Source organism: Rhinopithecus bieti, unplaced genomic scaffold (assembly GCF_001698545.2).
Source record: "Rhinopithecus bieti isolate Rb0 unplaced genomic scaffold, ASM169854v2 scaffold_25901, whole genome shotgun sequence".
NCBI classification, from domain to species: Eukaryota; Metazoa; Chordata; class Mammalia; order Primates; family Cercopithecidae; genus Rhinopithecus; species Rhinopithecus bieti.
This window is the reverse complement of record NW_016811809.1, coordinates 708,962-734,534: the sequence shown is the minus strand read 5'-3', so window position 1 is coordinate 734,534 and position 25,573 is coordinate 708,962. Positions and strand designations below refer to the sequence as shown.

The following is a 25,573-nucleotide window of genomic DNA, read 5'->3' as shown; positions in this document are numbered from 1 at the left end:
TAGTGAGCGGAGATCGTGCCATTGTACTCCAGCCTGGGTGACAGAGCGAGACTCTATCTCAAAAATAATAAATAAAATAAAAATAAAATAAAATAAAACAAAAAAGGCAGTGTAAAATCTCAGGATTCCTTTTCAAATGTCGGGCTGGGAAACATGTACAAGTAAATGTTGTAGTCCCTCTTAATTCATCAGTTCCATATATGGATGAGGCTACTCAGCTCAGTTACTTTATTAAAACTGACCATACGTTCATATCAGAGTCTCAGCTACACATCAAATTTGTACTATACCATTCAGTTTCCATTAGTAATGTCTATGACATTCTTTAATGGCTATTGAACACTCTATGCTAAATGAGAAAATTCTATCATAGATATCATATAAAATCAGTAGTAATATCAAGCCATAGAATGTTTGCTTTTCTAAGCTATCAAGAAACCTGAATTATAGCATTAAGATTCCTCCAAGAAGTCAATCCCTAGCATAATGTAGAGTTTGTCTTGTTATCCTTATGACATCAAATATTTTAAAAATAAATAAGATCAGGAAACCATGAGACATTGACTGGTGGCTAGTTGATCCTCCACACTGAACCTTGGCTCACAGCATCTTGATGTCACCAGCCTGAAAGTGCAAGGAGAATGAATGGTAGAGTGAGGAGGAAGGGAGCAAAGCCAAGCTTATCTATCCATAGGTAACACACATCAATTCAAGACCTGAGCACAGGCCACAGGGAAACACCGAAAGGATTAAAGTGCATATATTCCTCTGTTCTATGTGCATACAAACAGGTATTTATTAATTCAACTGTTCTGTCCTCAAAAACCAGGAATAATTCCAGGTGTGGGGCTAAAAGAGGAAAAAGTGGAGGAGAAGGATGGGAATCACAGTCTCCATTCTATTAACCTCTACTGTGCCCATGTGCCTTCTAACAGCTCTGAGGAAATGGAAGCCAAGATGCTATGAAGAGGGAGGAGAGCAAAAACTCCCAGGTGCTGTTAACACCCACTCCAAAGTAGGGATGCAGAATAAAGTTTCGAAAGCATTTGAAAAATCAGGGTCAACCATCTGTTGGGATGAAAGTAAGAGAGTTTGCAAAGAACCATAATTTTTAAACTGTAATGCAAAATATTTTTATTACTTTACTCATAGCTAAGGACAAACAGGGTTAGCAGCTTTAGGCACATGAGTCTTTAGTCCTCTGTCTTCATTCTCCCACTTCTTGGCAGCCAGGATCCTCTGGCCCTTTACCCAGAGGCACCCCAGCTCCAAGTTACAATGGTTCAATGATAGGCATTTTAGTTACCTGAGTTTCTGTGGAGATGAATAACCTGCCTCATCCAGACAGCATACTATATCAACACGTTCATCCCTGATTGAAGACTTCAAGTCTTCGAGTCTTAGTGTTCAGTTAAGAAAATTTCAAATATTGGTAGGCCGGTTAGCAAACGTTTGTTTAAATAAAACAAGAAAAGTAAACAGGAAATAAAAAGTGGGGAGGGAGAACAACTGGGGAACACCTGCCATGGCTCACCGATTTTTATAACAAGCCTGTGAAATATTGCACTGGTAAGGCTTAGAGAGGATGAGGAGGTGGTTCCCAGGACTTTCCAGACAAAGATGCTTCCAACCCTAGCTATGGTATGGCCTAACCAACTCTCCATAGACTGCATAACTGTTTTCTTAGCTAGCATAGTCATCTTATTTTCCTAATGTATTGTTAATTTTTTTGCTAATTAAATCCATAAAAGTGAAACTTTCCTGCTTAAAGTAAGGCTGTGGATGATCAGGTCAGTTTGAATTATTACTCAACCTTCTTTGGCCAGAACAACTGCTTAATATATTATTCTGTCTCCAGCCAGAGTGTCCAAATCACTGAAGATTAAAGAATGTTTACTGTGGCTGAGATCACTAAATATTTCATATATTGAAAGCTCTGATATGTCCTAGCTACCATATGACATCATTAAACAAGAAAAGATGATAAATCGATTTAGTCTCTGGCCTCCAACGTAAGAAATAGTACAGAGCTTCCATTTCCATTCTCTTTCTCATTGGGTCTTAACTTAAATGTAAAGGAAGAAAAGAAGAAGAGGAACTTAGAGTTGATGGAGTCAGATGATCCAGTGATTCCAACAACAACCTGAACATGGCTGCAATTATTCTTATTTGCAAGTGAGAAAGTGGAGACACAGAAATATCAAGAAGCTTGTCTAACTTCCGGAAGCGAGTGAATGGCATAGCCATGGGTCAAATTCCTATCTGTCTCCTTATGTCACAGCAGGGAGAAGCATAAATGCCTGGGTCTATTGTTCCAGAGTGGAACCTGGTTCTACTGTCCAGTCAACTGTAACTGGCTCACCATCAGGGCATCATGATATCATGATCAATACTCCATTGAAATATAATAAAATAGGAAAGGCCTGCCTATGTTTTTTGAAACTTTTATTTGTACAATATATACACATATATTCATACACAGTGTTTCATGATACATTGGTTTCTTCCTGTGGTCTCAGTTAGAAATGAAACTAATTAAACTGCCAAACAGCTCTCCTATTGGGATTCTTGGTTATTTTATAAAAGCCAGAGTTAATAGGTTTGAGAAACATTGTTTTGAGGGAGAGCAACTATACTAGTGGTTTTTTCTCCAAAAGCAGAGATTAATACAACTACTGACTCATGCAATTTCCCTTGCCATACTCTAAAATTCCTCAGTGCGAATCTGTGAAAGACAGCTGTATCTCACTTTTATATAATATTTGTAATTATTAAAAAACTACTTCACCATAGACAATGTGGCGTGCCTACAAACAAGGGTATGGGCACATGTGTGGTTAGTGGTTAGAGGATAGTCAACTTAGGAGGTTAATACTGGTGGTGCCTAATTATGAATACATACCCCAGCAATGGTTGACTAGCTCTTAAAATAATCTAATACGGTGACTCAATCCTGGCTCTATATTAAGATCATCAGAGGGCTTTCAAAAATATTTTAGCAGTTACATTATTTTATTTTTAAATTATCATACAATAAAATCAATATTTTATTTGTTGTACAGTTGAATATTTTATTTTGTTGTACAGTATGTTTCTTTTGTTGTACAGCGCATTTTATTTATTTTGTTGTACAGTTCAATGAGTTTTAATACATGTATAGATTCATACAACCACCCCCACAACCCAAACACAGTTTTACTACCCCAAAAATTCCTGTGTGTTCTAGCCCTTCAGAGTCCCAATCTTCTCTTGACTATTATCCTTATCAATCATAATTTGTTAAGAAGCTTTTAAAAAATATTAATGTCAAGCTCTGCTCTCAGAGCTTCTGATTTAATTAGACTGGGGTGGGGTCTGGAGGTCTTTTTAAAAAATGTAATACACAGCCAGGGTTGGGAAACTGGTGCTGTCATCGAAGTCCACATTCTGAAGGCTGCTACCGTAAATGCTTCCACTATCTTTATCGCAATTCAGCATTAAGTGTTTTGCTGGCCAACACTATGGATATTAAAGACTCTTTTCACTGGGAAAATAGTGTTCAAAATATGTGAATGAGTTGTAGGAAGTATGGTACAGGCACCCCTACCCTCTGAACAAGAGGTATGAGGATGTGATAACTCCAACAGCCATTGCAGAAGAACATATGCCTCTTTAGGGAAGGCTTGGGCACAGGATATAACTAGAGGTTTAACAGAATTCTGTTCCTGAAAAATTATAGGATTTGTCCTGAGCTAATCCTTCATGGCTGATGCCTGTTTAGAATGCCTGAAAGGATTGGGAACTATAATTTAATTGGGCCTTCAGAAAAGTTTAGATGTCTGTTTTGACTTGCCTGTAAATATTTGCTTTGCAGATTTGGTCTGAGACTTGCTTTCATTGTAATTTGCCATCTGGTATAGAAATGTTGAGGCGAGAAGTTTGTTCTTTCCAACTCCTAACCTACAAAGCAGTAGTTCTCAATCTTGGCTGCGCATTAAAATCACCTAGGGAAATTTAAAAATCCTGACGCTCAGACTTCAACACAGAGCAATTAATTCGGTGTCTCTGGGAATGGGATCCAGGCATCACTATTTTAAAACTCTCCAGGTTTGTAGCCAAGGTTGAAAGGTTACTAATATCTGCCAAAATATTATCTAATAATTTTGAACATATAAATTGGCTTAAATTTATTCAGCTCATTAAGCTGAATTCCATCTTCCCTCACCAACACATCGAAACCTGTCTTCCAGCAGAGCAGCTGGCTAGCTGCCCAGTAACACCATGCAGCTGCAGATTGTCTTTACCCATGACCTCTCCCTTTTGAGTCATAAACTCTGCCTAGAAGATGTATTAGTTATCTATTGTTGTGTAACCAATTAGTCCCAAACCTAAAAGAATAAACATTCATTTTCACATAGTTTGTGTGAGCCAGAAGTCTAGGATAACTTATCTGGGTGGTTCTGGCTCAGGGTTTCTAAAGTGATTGCAGTCCTGTTGCAGTCATCTGAAGGCTTGACTGGGGTTGAAGGATCTGCTCCACGCTTACTCATGGCTGTTGGCAGGAAGCCTCAGCTCCTCACAGGCTGTTGGCCATAGGCCTCAATTCCTTGCCACATGAATGAAGGTCACAGTACAAGGCTGTTTGAATAGCCTTATGACATGGTAGCTGGCTTCCTTCAGAGTCAGTGATCCAAGAGAGAGAACATGGAGGAAACTAAATTGGCTTTCATGACTGAATCTCTGCGTCATACATGGTCACTTTCCTTCAATTTTATTTGTTTGAAACCAGAAACTAAGTCTAGCCTACACTCAAGGGAAAGGGAACTAGGCTCTGTGTCTTGAAGGGAAGACTACCAAAGATTTTGTGAACAAATTTTAAAACCATTACAGAAGATAATTGACCAGGTTTCATGGAATACAAAATGTATTTTGACTCTCTTTATGAAATAGAGTCTAATTCTACTAGGGTATATAAACTTAACAGGAATTAGATACCCACAGAACCCAAAACACTCAGAGCTAAGAACACAAATTTGAATTTAATGTATTAATATATGGCTATTATAATTTGTATCCATACTTTAAACTGTGAAAGAAGAAAGGACACACCAGATCAAAAGATGTCATCTCATCTGGTACAAGCCCATGTGCCAATGAACCAGTTCTTTAAAAGATATGTACTTTATGGGACATGCTATGTATGTGTTAATAACAGATAAACAGAAATGACACTTAATTTCAAGCTCCATTAGTAACATACAGGGAATGGGGTGAACAAGGTCAGCCAAGATGGTAAAGGACAAAAGGATTTCGTTTCCAATTACTTAAAATAGTGTACAAATGTAGCAACAAAAATGATGTTGCGTGCTTGCCAATTTAAAATAGAAGGAATAATAACAAAGAACCAGAAAGCCTTAATAGCTGATCTCAAAATCTTCTATTGTCTATAGAAATAATTGTTTTTACAACAAATATTTGGACCATATAGACCAGGTGTTTACAGCCTGAAGACCAAATCTGACCTGCTTTCTGTTTATGTAAATAAAGTTTTACTGGAACACAGCCATGCTCATTCCTTTATGTATTGTTTCTGACTGCTTTCACAGTACAAAGGTAGAACCAAGTAATTTCAAAAAAAGCTTTATGGCCTGAAAAAACTAAGATATTCACTGTTTGCCTTTTACAGAAAAGTTTGCCACTTTTGATGTAGACAAAACAATGGGGATACAAGAGTACTCATAACTTCATTACGATAATCCTTAAGCTTTTATCACAGATCCTCTGTGCCTCAAAGACAGATCCAAGAAGAAAAAAGATTGGTTTAAAAAAAAAAAAAACATGTCATTATTTATTAAAACTTACTACCTTGGGGGCCAAAGGACTAGATGTTAATCAAATAGTTCCTTTGTCACATTAATATTGTTCTGATTCATAAAATATATAATGCTGAAGTCAGTCAGTTTTCTTTAGTTTGACCAGTTTAAGGTCCTCTAACTAGTTAAGACATAAATGGGAGGGAGATTTGTTGGCAAATAAAATCAAAGGAAGGCGGAACATGGGAATTTGAACACCATTTACATTCTTTGCGCCTTTCTCTGACTCCTTTTCCTGCCTTCTCCCGTCTCCTCCTCCCCTCCATTGCTACTCCTTTTTATGTATTGGCATCATTCTTTTTTTACTGAAACTTGGTTTTCTCCATGTGACGAGGACTATGACTCCTGCAATCTCCTTGTGTATGTGTTTCACTCCATCTCCAAAGCATCTAGACAGCATTTCTCTTATTCAGCTTCAGTATAGAAATCTCAGACTGAGAAATTGAAGGGCTACTTTGGAACATGCTTGCTTTCCTCCATCAATCACTGTGGCCTAGAAGATGGGGTACAAAGATTGATCCAGCTCAGGTTTTGGTCCACTCCTGCGGTTACAGGACCTGCTACAAATGAGGGGCAGAAGTGATAGTGTGGAGACGAAAGGCCAACCAGTGGATGAGCACATACCCTATTCCACCATAACAACTGGCCCTCCTATCACAGTCACGAGACCCAAGGAATGTGTCACAGAATATAGCACCTATTCCTCAGCTTAGGCAGGCCTCTTAGCGATCATAATTAATTATTAAATATATTCCAATCTGAAAACCTCTCTAGATTTCAAGGATTCATTCACCTATTTCTCAAGAAATTCTTTATGCTACAGTTGATGCTTCAATGCAGACAGACATACAATGTTATTTCTTCCTCTGACTATTGCTTTCTTAGATCAAGTAATTCCAGTTTCTTGGTTCTTCCTCCAGAGCCTGTGGCTGAGACTTCATTAATTTTTCGACCCTCTTAGTACTTGTTATTGCAGAATTTAACATACGAAACTCAGAATGTGACCATGGACAATGATCTAAACAATCCTTGATATATTTGAAATTAACAGTGGAATCAGATTGAGTTGGGAAGAATTCCTAGCTCTGTCACTTATTAATATGTGTCATATAGTCTTTTTACAGATGAGGACTCTATCAATTTAAAAAATATTTATTGAAAATTTACTATATGCCAGTGCTTGGGGTGCAATAATGACAAGAGAAATATGGTCTCTACTCTCAGAACATACATGTCAAAGAGAGTATAGACAAATGTATAGACTGCGTCCATGCAATGTGATATGATATGGATAACATGGGTGCTATAGAACAGAAGGGTATGCATCCCATACTTAGGAGTCAGATGAGTGGGAGGTAGACTCTTCCCAGAGGAATTGGTGTCTAAGATGAGACCCAAAGCAACCAGCCAGGCAAAGGAGAGGAGAGCCAATAAGGGTTGAACAGTGTTTCTGGGGAGGATAGGTGGCAAATATACCGTGATATAAGATAACATGATGATTTACAGGAATTCAATGTAATTGAGGTAATTAGTCAAAAATCTTCAGGTGGCAAGTGACAGAAATGCAACTAGGTCAAGTGAAAAAGTAGATTTTATTAGATCATTAACTAACCTGTAGAGAGACTTGGTTGGCATCAAGGATGGCAAGATATAAGGACTGGAAAAAATGCCACAACTCTCTCTTCAACTCTGCCTCTGACTTTTGCATCTCTTTATAGGTTAAATTTGTTCTCTACTTTTATAAACTATTTTTTTCACACAACAAAGTAAATGAACATGAGAAGCCCTGAATTCATTACACAGTAGTAAAACTACTATGAGATTTCATCTACCTTACAACTAACGAGTTTGCCTGCTACAGTTTCATGGATGTTGGCAGAAGGAACTACACTGCTGGGTCAGAGACAAAGGACTCCATTTTTCATGATCCAGCAGCAGTCGTGAGCTTCATGTTCACATCAATTCCCCTGTGTCTCCAGGTGTCATGAGGTCAATGTGGAGCAGCCCAAGTGGATGCTGCACACACAGTGGGCTTCTGTCATAGCTGAGGATCCCTGATCTTAGAAAACCCTCATTTTACAAAGAAGCTGTTGTCAAACCTGTCTGAACTTTTTCCTAAAGGAAGACATCATCTTTATTACTCAAGTCAAGAAACAAATCTGCCCTCTGACCCAGAAGGAGATACTGTTTCTAGCTTCCAAGGCTTTTTGCTGTGCATGTATCACTGAAAACACAGTCTAGGATAAAAGCTGTCACAAGCTGCATAGAAACGCCATGGAGGGATGGCCTTCCAACAAAAAATTCCAGGGAAGGAATCGAATTGATGTATTTTAGGTCAAGTGCCTGTCCTCTATCAAGCACTTTGTCCAAGGAGACGGGAGAGTATTACCAGCTCTGCAAGTCAAATTTCCATCCACACATGGGTTAAGGTCAGACACCAAGACATTAGGAGAGGAATGTGCTTGACAAAAATGAATCCCATTTATTATGATTCAGTATTAGAAGGGATAAGACGGGGCCAGATCATAAAGAATTATGTAGGTTATATTAATTAGCTTGGATTTTTTCCTATGAGCAATAGCAATTTGTTAAATTTTATAACGGGGTAGGTATGATATCCTTAGAAAAATCACATTGGTACAGATTTTAGGGATTGGCAATAGAGAGTAAATGAAGAAATGAGTTAGGGAACAGTTACATCAGTCCATGTAAAAGATAACAGGGGTCTGAACCAAAATAGTGAGTATGGAGGTGGGCAAATCTGAGGATATTTTGATAGCAGTCAAAAGGAGAGGAGACAGAATCAAGGACAAACTTCATGTTTTTGTTTAGGGAAACATCATGAGTTGAGACAGAAAGCCTAGAAAGGGAAGCAGGTTTTAACAAGGCAAATTCAGTTTTGAAACTTACAAATTTTACATAGGATGGGACACAGAAAGCTAGGCCAAGGAAACAGATTCAAGACATTTGTATAACAACGGATGGGAAGAGGATTAAACAGAAAAAATACCTCTAGTATAAAACCTGAGGAGCACTAATATTGAAAGAGCAGGCATAAGAAGAGGAACCTGTAAAAACAAGATGGAGAATGTAGTCAGTATGCCAGGAAAAAAACTAGGAAAAGACAGTAAAACAGAAGCCACAGAAGGTGATTCAAAAATAGAATTAACTCACTCTTTTTAATGGCTGTGTAAGATGCTATAGTATAGACGTACCACAACATAATAGAACTAAAAACAAAACTAAGCATTAAAAGAAGTTAAATGTTAAGTGCTCTGGAAGACAAGGTTCTTCAGTTGTGAGAAGGGGATTCCATTAAACTTACAGAATACTGTGGGGATTAAAGTGGATCCTATTCACATACTTCTTAGACTACGAAGGTATTCAATACACATCAATAGTTTTCCTTTGTAAAAGTCAGTCACTGGTACATGTGGCTAAGATTATGCTCTTACTCCTAGATCTCTTCCAAATCAATCTTGCAAATAACCAGTCATTGCATGTGTACTAGTTTTGTTGTGCCCAGTTATACCCATTGCTAATAAACATGCCTTCCCCAACAACCCCACCCCAACCCCGACTATATTCCTAGTACCAAATCCTTTGATTTACTGGTTGTACCAAAATCACAGACTAATTGGCAGGATAAATACAGGTGATGTTTTATTTCTTGTCACTTCATTAATGTAGATCAGGTCAGGCTGATTAGTTCTCCTCTAGACATTCGTTAGAATGGTCCTATAACTTGGTGCCATACAGAGAGTAGAAGGGTTTGTGACTGTTGCTTTCCTAGGGGATTTAATAGTTTTTTGTTTATTTTGTGTGTGTGCATGCACATGACACTCTCATGCTTTCTGCCCCTCTTTCTTTTTTCTTCCCTCAGAATTAGCTCAAATAAAATAAACATCTTCAGCTCTTTCTTTAGAAAAGGGGAAAATCACATGCCAAGCAAAGTAGAGAAAGACACAGAAAACAGAAGCAGGTGGGAAAAGGCNCACTTCATTAATGTAGATCAGGTCAGGCTGATTAGTTCTCCTCTAGACATTCGTTAGAATGGTCCTATAACTTGGTGCCATACAGAGAGTAGAAGGGTTTGTGACTGTTGCTTTCCTAGGGGGATTTAATAGTTTTTTGTTTATTTTGTGTGTGTGCATGCACATGACACTCTCATGCTTTCTGCCCCTCTTTCTTTTTTCTTCCCTCAGAATTAGCTCAAATAAAATAAACATCTTCAGCTCTTTCTTTAGAAAAAGGGGGAAAATCACATGCCAAGCAAAGTAGAGAAAGACACAGAAAACAGAAGCAGGTGGGAAAAGGCACTTTATCATTCATTAATTTATATTGGCATCTCTTAAAATTTTTATTTTTATGAAAAAGAACTGAAGAATGCTAGAAGGTCATAAACTAGTAAGAAACCACATAGTTTAAAAGATTTGCCACCTTTTTAAAGCTTTATTGATGATTACCAACTTTCATTATGGTTCAAATAATTAAATACTGCAACTGGGACATTAAAAATACAAGCTAATTTACCAAAATAATTGTATTCTGAATATTATGTACAATATTATACATTTTACATTACATAATGGGTTTTTATACATAAAGATAAGATTTCTGATTATTGGAAATACAAAGTACATCTGAACAAAACATTCCTATGCATACATACACAATCACTCAACTGGAACAATCAAAACCATCTATGAGTGTGGCTATTAAAAAATAAAATTACATTCATACAATAATGGTAGAAAATGAAATTTGTTTTTATTAATTTTGAGTATTAATACAAAACCACACACATATGAATTATATAACTTAGTGCTATATATTTAAAAATCTTTATACTTGCAACTGAAATGTCTCTACTCCAAGGGAAGTTTCTGATTTTTAATTTTCTTATTTTAAGGAATCTATTATATTCACAATCATTAAAATGCCTTATACATCGGCAAAAGCAGACCCAATCCCAGCAAACAGAAAAATCATAAGAGTCTATCATATCACCATATGTTTCACCATATAGTTTTCAAAAATAATCCTATTTGCAGCTTGGTATGTCTTCATATTCATATTTATTATCAAAGTGATTGCATATTGAGGCACAGAGCTTAAAGAGGAAATATATTTTACTTGTAGGGAACCAGACACTGAAACAAAAATATCAAAGGCTTCAGAAAAAAAAAAAAATTGAGAATGGTGCTCACATAGAAAACACCACACACAAACACTCACTAGTTTTAAAACAAGCCACTAGTCCTTCAAAAAGGTGAATATGCTGATGTGTCCATACCTCGTTTGAACACTGCAATATCTGATTAAGACCAGGATACTGCCACATGAGTTTTAATACTCTCTCATTTTTAAATTCAATTCCTCTTAAGCAGAACAGCTATGATTTTAAAGCAATGACAAACATTTTCTAACTGATCGGAAAAGTCTGAAAAACAATGTCTTTACGACAAAAATGGCTTTCCAATTGTATGTCACTTTGTACATAGATCTCACTCCAGAGATACATAGACTGGTGAAAATTCTATCAGAACTATACATAAAGACATCAGAAGGGCAGCAATTAGTAAACGGGCCATTCTCTTTAAAGTTTGCATGGCATTTTGCAGTACTCTCTGTTCCTAAATCCTGTATTTTATCAAAGGCAAAGAACACCTGGAAACTGGAAGCCAGAAAGGTAACACGCTGAAACATATACAAAATCAATGACCTTTCCAACATCACATAATCTATTAAAAAAATTGGGACATGGGGGCTCAGGTTTACTTTATTGTTTTTCTTCTTTTCATGTTTAGCTTGAATATAAAAGAAGCTCTAGACCTACATTATCAAAATATATTCATATAAATGTATGCGTATTTCTAATACAAAAGTTTTAAAAAAGTCTAAGTTTTTAATTTTTGTAATTAAATATCCTAGAGTTCAGTAGGCAGATTTATGTTTGAGCAGCTTGAAAAGAATCGGTTGGCTGAGCATTGTCTAGAAACTGGGCACAGCTACATTTCAGCTCTTCGATGTGATTTCTCAGCAACTGCAGCCCCGTCTTCTTCCTCCTCTTCTTCCTCCTCGTAGTGTTCCTCTCGGCCCTTGGGGCGGTTGTCATCTCGAACCTCTTGCTCTTCTCCATCATTTTTATCATCAGCCTTAAAATTAAAAGAAAAAAGAAAAACTAAGAGATTTATAGAGTTAGTGATAAATAATTCTCTCTAAAACAGGATGAAAAGTTACTCATTTTGGAGGAAAAAAACAAGGAAGAAAAAATGATATGTAAGCAACAGGGCTGCTGTCTCTCCTACTTTTCATGTTGTCATAACTCTTCCTAATTTCAGGTGGGCCTGTTAAATTCAGTGGTAACTCAGAGGCACCATTACCCACTGGTACCTATCCCAAATACATGTTTCTCTCCTATACACATGCACACCCACAAACACTCAAGTGCTCAATAGAAATATGTATCCGAGACATACATTTTCATCATTTTCACCATAGGTCTCTTCAGCATTATGCTCCAGTTCCCTTTTTTTCTCTTCAGTCAAATCTTCCTGAACCTAAAACAAACCACAGGTATCATTTAAACACTTTAGTCTTTTAAGCACTTATAATATATTATTGATTTGCCAAAAAGTTCATTCAACAATAGCAGAAGCCAAAAACTAAACTAAATATACAATTGAAAAAATATGTGCAAAGGATTTATCCTACTAGGTGTGAAGAAATGTATGAATACACCTATTACAAAAATCAATGTGATTGATCCTGAATGGCAGGACTTTTGGTGCTTTGAATTTTTGATTTATTTGAATAATGGTTAAAATTCCAAATATAAAACACCTGAAGAAATTTAGCCTTTTAAAAGCAAAAAATTCCTGGCCAGCGTGGTGGCTCACACCTGAATCCCAGCCAACTTGTGGGACTGAGGCAAGAGATGCACTTGAGCCCAGGAATTTGAGTCCTGAAAACAAAGTGAGACGCCTGTCCTACAAAAAAAAAAAAAAATATAATAAAATAATAACTATATTATATATCAAATTAGCTGGGGGCCCCATTAGTGGTGCACGCCTGTAGTTCTCAGGCTAGCGGGGGGGGCTGAGGCCAAAGAATCACTGAGGCTCTGGAGGTCAAAGTTGCAGTAAGTATGTTTGTGCCACTGCGCACAGCCTCGGAATTGACAAGGGCAAGACGCCTGTCTTACCCAAAAATAAAATAAATAAATTAAAATTCCCATTTCTCATATGGGAGAATGTAGAAAGTCTGAGACGCCTGTGAGCACAATGTAAGTGCTATGGAGGCAGGACTGCCTGTCTTATTCAAGTCATTATTTATGTCAAAGCTTGGTCCAATCCCCGCAAGCCTCTATAAATCCTCTGGATAAGGCACAAAAAGTAGACAGCCACTGCCTACATACAATGTACAGAAATTTTATGGTATCTATTCTATACCTTGAGAATATATTTCATCGAGCGCGGAGCGCGGTGGCTCAAGCCCCTGTAATTCCTAGCACTTTGGGAGGCGCGAGACGGGGCGATGCACAAGGTCAGGAGATCGAGACCACCCTGGCTAATACGGTGAAACCCGCGTTCTCTACTAAAAGAATACAAAAAACAGCCGGGCGAGCGAGGCGGGCGCCTGTAGTCTCCAGCTACTTGGGAGGCCCTGAGGCAGGAGAATGGGGCATTGAAGCCTGGGAGGCCGAGCTTGCAGTGAGGCTGAGAGCTGAGATCCGGCCACCGAGCTCGCGCCTGGGCCGACAGAGCCAGACTCCGTCCAAAAAAAAAAAAAAAAAAAAAAAAAAAAAAAGAAATATATTTCTCTGGTTAAAATATCTAGAAAATAAAATACAATCATTTCAATTTCTTTATGAAATCATCTATTGACCTGCCTCAAAAATTCCTCTCTCTTTAGTGTTCTAATACAACCTTTCTGTTTTAAGTAGTTTTCCTTTATTGCACTATTATCACTGTGTACATGATCCCAATATTTATCTCAAAATGTAAATTAAAGCAAGTATCCAAATATTTGTGCTAAATAGTCTCTATTTCATGATCATATCTCACAGAAAAACAGGGTAGGGCATTTTCTAACTTGTTAACTATTTTGAAAACTATACATATGCCAAAATGTTTAAGTCACTTGAACACATTTCAAAAAAAACTGCTGAACATCAGTTAAGTATAATGCAGTCTCCTAATACCAAAGAAAGTCCGATCTCTTCTAGGATCAGAGCATAAGATCATTGAATAACACAAAAATCACGTATTTTGGTGGGGGGAGTGGAGGAGACTGTTGAAAAATCTAAGAAATGAACAAAGGAAGAAAAGTATACAATGCTATAATTCAAGAGAAACAAATTATGTGCTGCCTGAAGGTGTGCAGCTCAGGTGAGACAAGAATGCACTGCAGCAGAAGAGCTCTGGACAAAACTTGGCCTGTCGAGAGCCTACAAAGGTGACTCTTTAAAGATACCCTGGGCAGAGCCAAACATTTGTGAATCTCTTCTAACTAGTCCAGTGCCAGTTTAACTCACACCCCCTAAACTAACCTGGTACCAAAGAAATACATTTTGAGGACAAAGGCACTGAGTATCTATTGTATTCCTATTTCCTGGTGGAATGAGCTAAAGACACCTATCTTGTCTCACCCTGCGTTTCTATCAGTGGTCCATAACATCGCCTGTGCCCACAGTCATAGAACCTCATAGTAACATTCCACAAGACATTGGGATAAAAACAATGAAGGACTTACTTCAGGCTGTCTTAAGGTCTAATTGAAACGTCATTAAATTGCTGAAGTGTCCCTGTTAATTTTGATTAACAAAGACATGTCTTCTACAACCTTAATAATGAAAATGTATTATTTATAAACATTAAAACGTTGCAGTTGAGAGTGGGGGAAAAAACAGCCTTGAGTCTATGCCGTGTGGTAGGAAGAATATCTAAATCAGGGATCAGCAAACTTTTTGTGTGAAGGGCCAGATAGTAAATATTTAGGCTTTCTGGGCCATAAGATCTCTCTCACAACAATACAACTTGACCACTCTATTTAGCACAAAAAAAAAAAAAAAAAAGAAAGAAAACAAAAAACTATAGACAATATGTAAACAAACAGACATGTTTGTGTTCCAATAAAACTTTACTTACGAACTAGGCTGCATCCTGTAGTTTGCCAACTCCTAACATATACTATGGAGTGAGAAAGACCTCGACTAAAGCCTTGCCTTTGCAGCATTTCTAACTGTATAAATCATAAGGTCAATCGTTTTGGTTATGAAAATCTTCAGGCACATGCAAACAAAGAAAATCATTCAATAAACCCCTTACAGCCACCACCAATGTTCAAAAGCTATCTCAATATTGCTACACCTGCATCATCTATCACTTTTCTATTTTTTACAGTGATTTATTCTTAAAAATTCTAGATGTCATGTAATTTCACCTTCACATATCACAGTATATATCTAAAAACAATAAACAACTTACATAATCATAACGTGATTACCACACCTGATAAAATAATTCCATAGTAGCATCTGATGTCTCATCCATACTTACATTTTTATGATTGTCTTAATGTCTGTTTACATTTGGTTTGTTCTAATCATGATTTAAAGGAACAGCACAATAACGGGATTCACTCCCCTCTTTTTTCCCTACTGCTATGGATTTGCAGTCCTGTAAAATGACCCACATTCTGAATTTATCTGCTTCTTTATATCACTTAACTCATTTCTCTAGTCCTGACATTTCCTATAAATGGATGTTAGCATAAAAGTTTGAAAGAACTCAGGTTCGATTTTAAAAACAAGGGTATTTCCGAGGTGATGGTGTACATTTCCTATTTTTTTAATCACATCAGAAGACATACACATTTATTTGTCCTACTTTTAGTAATGCTAAGGTTGGCCAGTGAGCTCAGGTGGTAACAGCCTGATCCCTTCATGGTGAAGTTCCCTGACTTCTGTTCATCTAGTGACATCACTCACTGATGACTGTTGCTTAGATCATTTGCTTCATTTAGGGATTACAAAAAAATGGTCACTTTCTATTTCCATCATTCTGTCTATATTCACTAATTTCTATAAAGAACTTCCCCATATCAACTATATAGTTACGGTGCATGGTACACTTAATTATGGTAGCCTATAAAATCAGACCTAGGTGAGCTCTAATCATGTTTCCAGCAATAAATAAAAGCTATGCAACCTTCAAATTTTTAACTAACCCCTCTGAAGCCCAAGTTTCTTACATGTAAAATGAAAGCATTGGGTGAAAAATCAATGATCCTTAATTTCCTGTATGTATGTGTGGTTGGGGAGTCATGCACCCTTTTAAGACTTTGGTTAGAAAGTCTTTAGCAAATGGGCATATATACACAGATAGGAGTTTCAGACTTCCCAAATGCCATCCACAACTGTCTGCCCGAGGACTATTTCTCCAAACAGTATGATCCCGAGCCATCAGAAACAGCTGGTGGTGGGTGGGTGAAGGGGCACTTATGAAAAACTCTGCTTCCTAGGTTCCATAACAGATAAGATCAAAATCTCAAGGGAAAGGGCCTGGTCCAAAATTTGTATATGCCACAAACTCAAGGTGATCCTTATTCACAGCAAAGACAAATAACTATTTCCTTGAGTAACAACGGATGCTAGGTTATCTTAGTAGTCTCTGGAGATAGGCTATGGAAATTTTAGCTTGTTTACCAGTTGTTATTTAATAACAACTGGTTATATAATCTTATTTAGATTATATATATAATCTGTTATATAATCTTATTTAGAGACCACTGATTTCAACCACTCTTTAGGGAACCCACAAATGAAAATGCTGTAATCTTCTAGACATATAGAGAACAGACTCTTAGTTAGACACATATTATTATTCTAGTAATATATTACTGATATTTGGGGCAAACGCAATGCAAACTCATCTTAAAGGCAGTAATGCCTTTAAGTAAGGCTTCTCGGTAATGAAAAGGAACAAAATGATATGGAGGTTCTAACTGATCTTTAAAATATGCCTAGAATAATAAGCAGAAGCCAAATGTTATTCTTTTATAGTGTAGACATACAGATTATGTCTCCCACAGCTGGCCCTCTTAGCATCCTGCTAAAGCTGTCACAGTGCTTTGTCAGATTTCCCAAACAATGCTTCTTGTTACTCATTTTTATCCACTATGTTTTAGGCATTTTAGAAATGAGCCTTATCTGATGACACAAAGTTTAATAAACAGCCAAATCCAAAATAAAACAGGTCCACTGAAAAGTGTCTGAAATGGGCTTTGGCTAGATACCCTCTCCTGGTGTCTATTAACACCTTTCTTTCACACATTGAAGATATTATGGGTGTGCAAGGGCAGAAAGCTGAGCCTCAAGTAGGTAAGAACAGTAGGATCCAAAGAAATAAACAGAATGTGATGAACAAAAGGCCTTCAGCAACATTAGCTATAGTGACAAACACCCTGCTTTAACAAGAGAGTTTTTTCCAATTGAAGAGCTTCTTGGCCGGGCATGGTGGCTCACGCCTGTAATCCCAGCATTTTGGGAGGCAGAGGTGGGAGGATCACCTGAGGTCAGGAGTTCAAGACCAGCCTGGCCAGCATGGCAAAATCCCGTCTCTAATAAAAATACAAAAATTAGCCGGTGTGGGGGCAGATGTCTGTAATCCCAGCTACTCGGGAGGCTGAGGCAGGAGAATTACTTGAACCCAGAAGGCAGAGGTTGCAGTGAGCCAAGATCACGTCATTGCACTCTAGCCTGGGAGACAGTGAGACTCTATCTCAAAAAACAAAAAATAACAAAAAAAGAAAAGCTTCTTGACATGGTGATTTACAGGCTGGCAGTCTCATGTAGGTGTATGCACATATTCGGCCAGTGAAGGTGAACAAATGCCTTGTACTTGTTCTCTTCTGTATGTTTAGATTAATCTATTTTCAGTTACATTGAGGGAAATTAAAGTATTCTGACTTTTGTCATTTAATCTATATATTTTTGAACATGTAAATAATTTAAAAGTGTACATAGCACTTTTTGACAATGCCATAAATTGTCTTGTCTGCTTACAAGGTGATAAAACATTTGGAATGTAAGCAATGTCAGGAAGGGATCATGCCTTCCACTCAAACAATCCCAAACAAAAAACAAGAAATGCTTGTAAGTAATAATAATTTTTATGTCTTAGAAAGATAATACTACTGCACTAAGATAAAAGAAGGCAGGGTAGTATAAATTTCCTAAAATCATACTTCTTTTGGGTCCTCTACTCTTAGAGGCCAAGTCTATAAGTTTGATGGGCTATACCTCTGAACAGGTGTGGCCCAGGCAAGATGCAATTCTTCCCCAGGAGGAAATGCTGACAGAAACAAGTTTGTACGCTGGAGGGGAAGGGAAGCGATGGCAGCCACAGGCCTTGCATTCTAGTGGTTAGCTCGGGCAGCTGCAAGACTCTAAGGCTTAATGGAGATAAAAAAAAAAAAAAAAAACCCAAAAATGCACAGTTCCATAACATTTCATGGTTTTCAGAGTGCCCCACCAATGAGGTTTCATACACATATGCACTTATAAACAATGCAATATGTGTTTCCATATTCTATGTTGCACTTTATTGTTCTCATTTTGCCATAGTCTGACAAGAACTTTGTCTCTATCACCAGTGCCTAAATGGTGTTTGGGAACCACTCTTCTCCTCTCTCAAGGGAAGACCTGGGAACCATGGACAGAGGTGAGAAGATGCAAACATTAATCATCTCATAACCACAAAAATACAACACAGCATGAACAAGGGACACTCGGGGGGCAGAGAGGAAAGTTACACTGGGAAGAAAAAAAGGCATGTGGGACTTCCCCTAGGAGCACATGGAGCAACAGTTCTCAGTGACAGGGTGGCAACCTGGAGCACATGCTGGAGGCCTGAACACTGCTTAAAGAATTTTTGGCAGGGAACCAGGGAAACAGAATTAGGACCTGGGGCCAGGTGCAAGAGAAAGAGTCCTGTCAGGCCAGTAGATCTGAAGGGGATGATTGGCAGGATGAGGAGCAGTTGCTGAGGTTAGGCAGCACTCAGCCAGAGCAACCTCCTCTGTCTTAGCACCATTTCTCCTTCCCTCTTGCCTCTGTCTTTCTTCTCTTTCTACTCTTGATTCCTCTTGGATCTCAGGATTTCTCTCCTCTATCTTAACTGATCATAAAATTGAGAAGGAATCAGTAAACACTGATTAAAATTTTATGTTTAATCTTCTGAATTTTTAAAAAGAAGCCAAGGTGAACCTTTTCTCTTTTAATCCCTCAAAGATTCCTAGTATTGGACGTAATAAAACAAAGTGGTATTACTCTAGACATCCTGTTATATGAGAAGCCTGGATGAGTGTCTTTTCCTTGCCAAATGTCTTAATATTCAAGGTCACTATTTTCTCTGCTCCTCTCTTTCTGACGAGACAGCCAAGGGTCTTGATTAGGATGATAAACCAAAGAACAAAAAGATCAAGCCAGAAAAGTGCATGTTATTAGAGATGTTGCCAGTGACCCTAAAGGGCAACATCCTTTTCTGTTTTCCTGGTATAAGCACAAATTTTCTCATCAGCTCTGAAAAGCTTAGAAAATCAGTAAGAATAAGAAAGCAGACCTATTCGAGGGAACTGTGTGTGAGAGCACAGCTCATGACGTCTGCACAGGATCTCCAGTGGTGGGGTGTGTCTGTTTAGCCTGCCATACGTCCATCCTCCCATGGAGTTCCCCTTAGGGATAAAAACCACACATTTGCAAGACACCTGGCTGAGAAGCAGCTCTGAACCAGGGTTTTAATTTGGGAACTACTTACTGGTCCATAATGAGACTAAATACAGGGTCTTGGCCTAATTTGTATCAGACTCTAATATATTGCAGTTGTTTATACAGCAGAATGCTGTGATAAAATGGCTACAACAAACAGCATTCACCAATTACACCACATGCAGCACCACAATAAATCAATTACACCATAAGTAGCACCACAATAAATGCTACTTATATCTAATTAACAAGATGCCCGAAGTTTACAATGAAAAGCAAACTAAAATAAAATATTAAGAAACTCTATATTTGCATTTTATTCAGCTGAGCTCTTTATACCTTTTTCCTCCCTCTTTATTGTTAAATTTAATTAAGATACTGAATTCTTATAGGGAATAGGCCAGAAGGAGAGACTGTAAAATTTACAAAAATGTTTGGATGGTGTTAAGTGGATTCCGATAGACACTATGGGGTATTCCTGTGAGGTAGGCACTGGGGAGATGCCTGAAGAGAAAGTTCCAGGGGCCAGTTTGGAATCCCTGAATGTGCAGAGGGAGACAGGAGAAAATATTCTTACAAAAGATCACACAAATCTAAGTCCACCATTCCTGAAAAGTCAAATACCTTCTTAATTCAAAATTTCAGGTGAGAACCAAAGAGATGAATTCTATTACCCTGCTTTTGTTATCTTCTAACCAAACATCTCCAGTGTCATGATCCATGATCCATTTTTGCTTTAAACAACCCTTTCTTATCCTGCTTAAATCTTTCTGAACATTTCTATGGAAGGCATGTCAAAGTCAATAGTGCTGAGGTTTGTTTAAAGTTAGTGTATGTGACAGACCCATCTGACCAGTCTCTGGGATTCAATTCTTACTACCTCCTCTTCTGCCTCCTCCTGGTACTGTTCATCAACATTATCCTCCTGCTGGTCTGGATTTCCTGCCATCTGTTGAAACAAAAGGGGAGGTTCATGTTACTGTACATCAGAGGTGCCTTTTACACAGTACTCTGGGACAAAGAACAAGCATGCCACCACAAAAAGGGCACTTTCAAAGCCTCTGGGGCCAGGAAATGATGAGTAATCATTTCCAATACAAAGCCCAGGATGTCTGTTACCCTCTCTCTCAGAGTACAGGCATATCATGTGATAAAGTGGCCTAAAAACCACCAAAGTGGCAAACCTTCCGTCAATGTAGATTATGACTAACCTTTTACATAAACCAGATGTTTGTTAAAATACCCCAGTTAAATCCAGCCTTTCCTCGTGGCATCTGCTTACCACCAAATGTTCCTCCATTTCTGTATTCTCTTGCTTTTGATTACTTTGTTTTTGCTCTTCATTTTCATCTGGCAAATTTTCTTCTCTCACTTGCTCAGCTTCTTCAAATTCATCCTCACCTTGATTATTAGGGTCATCTGCTGGGTTTATATCCTCTACAGCTGCCCTCTATAAAATTTTAATAAAAAGCAACTATCACTTCAAAACTGAGGATCAAGTTTAATTTCATTTGAAAGGCTACACACTGGCAGAAAATGAAATCGTCCTTCCCTGAATTGTTCAGATCTATCCTTGCCAAGACTCACAAGAATCAAGCATCGCATTGTCAAAAGAGAAAACTCCTGCTTTACTTGTCAGAGGCTTGATGAATCAGAATGAGGTACAAAGAGCACTTCTTCCCTGCAAGTGATTTCGAAATAGTCCTCAAAACTCTACTGACACAAGTAATGTGAACAGAACTGAATAAACAAGAAAATAATTAATAAAAGTCAGAGGACCAAGTGAGAAAAAAAATACTAATTTAGGTGGGGGGATTTAGATGGGCAATTAACTCTTTTCACTGCTATGTTGATTTTTATACTAACTTCCCTGTGCAAGCAATGTTTAACATGTCAGCAGGTGAAAAGTGGTTGATGGGAAAAAAGGCCCATACCAGAAAGGATCTATAAAAAAGATGTGAAAAGGAGACAAGACAAGAAAAAGGCTAACTCAAAAGGAAATGGTCATTTTCTAGTATGGATCCAATTTCTTTATTAACAATCACTCCCATGAAATAGCTGTCAAACCGGCAAGAGATGGGAGTTAAAAAGGTCTGAGCTACCCAACTGCCCAATAGGGCAATATATTATGAAAAATGTCCTCCCTAACTCATCTCCCAAGTTATTGTGCTCAACAAAGGCCCTTCATATTATCAACTCTAGAATTATTTCAATTTTCCACTTAAGCTCCCAAAGCACCTTCCAAATAATATACATCCTCATAAAGATTTAGATTTTAGAGCCTGAGATGGGCAAGAACGGTGATGCTTGTCATGAGGTGCCCCAAACACTCCCAGGTCATCAACAGGACACTCACTAAAGCTGTAAATGCTTCTAAGAGACAGTAAAGCCACAGAGTAGGATTTGGTCTCTATCAGTCTTCTCCAGACAAGATTCTACTTCAATTCACTTCAGAGTCTTGAACATGTTTGAGAGTTCATTGCAGTCTCAGCTGATCTACTATCTGCACATCCCTGGCCATGTTATTCCAGTGCAAATGACACTATTCTTGGGAATGTAGAGACTAACAAATTACCACCTTCACACTAAACTCTAATTACTCCACAATCTCTTGTCATATGGATTTTCTTTAGTGCACTATCAAAAGTTCTTTGGAAATACAGGAAAATGTAACATTCATTTCAGAAGAAAGTACCAAATATCTTTTGCAAAAGTTCATAAAATTGACTAGCTCAACTCTGACCAAGTAACAGGTATGAATTAGCAGGCACAGTGTTACATGTTCAAATAAAATAGAAAAAGAGAGGAACAAGTGGGATTAACCATGTCTAATTAAAAGTAAGAATGGTACAAAGGCCAATATTTCCCAGCGTGTTCCCCAGAACAAATAAACAGATGATAGGAAAGTAAAGGATCATATAGTCAAGTAATCAAAGCCTACAGCAGTTCCCAAACAAGTGACTGAAATACCCTTCCTCCCACCCCATGCACATTTGCAGGCCTTTTGTACACTTGCTTTCTTGCTCTTTCATAGACAGTCTCTTGCTCTCTCATATGTTTCTGCTCTCAAGTATTTGCTGTTTCCTGAAAATATTTCAAGACTAGGTTCCCTTGAGCATATTTTCAGAAATCTTGATGCAAAGAATGCCAGGGAAAGGTGTTCTGCCACATCTCGGTGCAAGTTAAGTGGAAAAGCTGTTTCCATCAAGAGGCCTTCAAGGAGCTAGCAGGAAGACTTTCTCGATGATTATTAAGGACATGGGTTCTCTTAATCCACTGGATCGATATAAACAGGGCCACGTGATAGCAAAGACTGACTGTTATAAACATGGTGGTTTATATCTATCAGCAAAAGATGACAGGGCAGCTAAAATAAGTTGTAAAAGTCATCTACACATACACACAGGAACAGGCTCACTAAACATTTGCTTGCTTCGCTTGTAGGCAGGGCCAAGGATCTAGCCCACCTGGCTGAACTGGAGGTCTCAGTCTTTTTTGGTAAACACAAATAACAATGCAGGTTATTAGATGTCTACCTACTTATATTATAAATTTTCTGTGCCATTGTGGTACCCGAACAACTCTTCATGTCTCAAACCACACATCCTCATCCATATATTTATTAAAACGGTCACTAGACTGCTGAGAGGTTACACAGAGCCACACAACATACCTAACACCCCAGCAGACTGCTCGACATGCTCAGGAAGGGTTAGTTTCCTTTCTCTGCTCCCATCTCCAACTTCCACACTTGCCTTTTATTCCCCCTATCTTTCAGAGTTACTATGCATTTCAATGTCTCTCAATTTTGCTTTTCTAGATTTTAGTTCAATTAATCTAAAAGTCACCAGAAAAAAAAAAAAATTCTGTTTTTTTTTCCCCTAGAGCAATCTTTAAACCAGCTCATCACATACACGTCCACCATGGTTTACAGTTAAAAACACTGCCCATACGTAATTATGCAAGACACTTTTCTTCTGTGCTGAGGATATAACAGAAATATCTGGGGCTGAAGGCTGGCATCAGGCAAATTTTCAACTCTCTTTCCCACCTTATGAGTTTCCACGTGTCAGGGGCAGAAGAGAGGATACTTACATCTGCCTCAGATTCTGGGTCGACTTCTCGGGGTCCTTGTTCACGAGGCTCACGTCTATTACCCGGGTCTCCTTCTGCTTCATCTTGGTGCTGGTTGTCTCTTTCATAGGCTAGCAAATCAAAGAAACTAAAATCAGCCCCAAATGAATCAAACAGGATTTCCCTTTCAACTCAAAGAAAAGCCACCAGTGGACTTTCCTACAGACCATATTACCTCCACCTCTGTTAACTCAACATAAGGCCTATGTCTTGGCTTTTCCAAATAAAGTTATGTTCTTTTCACAGACTGTGCATCTAAAGAGATGATATGGGTCAGACACTTTTCTTCTTAAATAAATACTTTTCATAGGGGCTGTAATTTTTCCCTCATATGCAAGAAAACAACAACAATCAAAACTTTCTCAATAAAAAAAGCCCAGTTGATTGGACACTGCTGAAGAAATCAACTAATTTTGATAGTATCCGAGGAAATAGCTGGGCTCCAAAAGAAGAAATTGATAGTTTCAGGAAATGCAAGGAAGAACAACCCCATCTGTGGAGCTCAGAAACAAATATAGCCCATCACATATTTTCTGATACAGTAATGACGACGACTGCCACAGCAAAGAACAGCACACATTCATATTCAGACATTTACTTGCTGCTTTTTGAAAAAATATTTAGATAAAGAGAATTGTATGAGCACAAAAAGAGAAGAAAAAAAAGAAAACTTCTTAAAACAAGTAAGATAGAAGAGGAAAGTTTAAGTATATGCAGTGTACTAAGCCTAGAGAAAATAATGATACAGGGTAACTTACCATCAGGCTTCAAGTGCACAAAGGGGTTTACTACTTAGAGAAGAGGACAAACCATTCTCTAGTCTTACTGATATTAGAACAAAAAAGCTTAAAGTGCCACGTAGGGGACACAAGGGAAACAATTTCTTGACTGTGTAAGAGCTGTAAAATATCACAACAGGCTATTAAGGGAGGTTGTATGTAATCACTTTCTTTTTGACTTTTTAGAAAAGGATACACATCTAAGCGTTAGTGGCGCCAAAGAGACAGTTAGTTACATTCTGGTTCTACTATAACAGTAAGCAGTATTTGATAAGTTACATATTAAGTGCTTACCATAAATGAAAGCTACTATTGACTGAATTTTAAAACATTTTAAGGCAATGATGTAAGGACTTCCAAGGTAAGGAGAAAATGTAGATGTTTCCCAAAGCATAATAATCCTATAATAATTTGTCAGAAATATTATATTTAGTATATAAAAAGCTTAAACTACAGGCAAAATGACAGAGAGGAAACAGATTATCTTGAGCATTTTTCACTACCAATGTGCACTGCTTAAGAGGATTAAGAAAAAGACACATGATTCACAAATCTCCTTTGCACTTACTCAGGTATGCACATAGCTCACTGATGTTATATAATATTGGCTCACTGGTAATACACAATGTTATCAAGTAATTTATTAAAACATTCATCATCTAAGAAGTCTCACCACCTCCTTCCTCTTCTTGGATTCCCTGGTCCTCTGCTCCCTGAACGATATCATTATCCATAGCATCATAACGAGCTTGCTGCCTACGAGAGACACAAACATGATAAATCCAGTGAGACAAATTCAGAGGCATAATTTGACACAGGTCATTTATCTTTAAAGACAGTAAAAGCAAAATTTCTCATCATTTTAAGAAGCCATAAAAAATTTTAAAACCTCTTATGTATGCAATTAGGTCAAATAAAATTCCAGATACACTTTCAAAAGGTATCTTAAAAGATAAAATATCTTTTAATGATAAAATAAAATAAAGTTGGCACAAAGCCTATAAGGCTATTTGGAGACCTAACTTTTAAGCAGA

At 37.8% G+C, this 25,573-nt stretch overlaps 1 protein-coding gene across 1 annotated transcript in view; it reads right to left on the bottom strand.

Annotated features, from left to right (window-relative positions):
• Positions 1-10,275: 10,275 nt before the first annotated feature.
• GOLIM4 (golgi integral membrane protein 4) overlaps positions 10,276-25,573 on the bottom strand; it is an 82,717-nt gene continuing 67,419 nt past the window's right edge. Inside the window, 6 exon segments of the mRNA XM_017895106.1 lie at positions 10,276-12,010; positions 12,335-12,415; positions 20,507-20,575; positions 20,909-21,076; positions 23,722-23,831; positions 25,216-25,295. Coding sequence (XP_017750595.1) covers positions 11,864-12,010; positions 12,335-12,415; positions 20,507-20,575; positions 20,909-21,076; positions 23,722-23,831; positions 25,216-25,295 — 655 coding nt within the window. The 3' untranslated portion in view covers positions 10,276-11,863.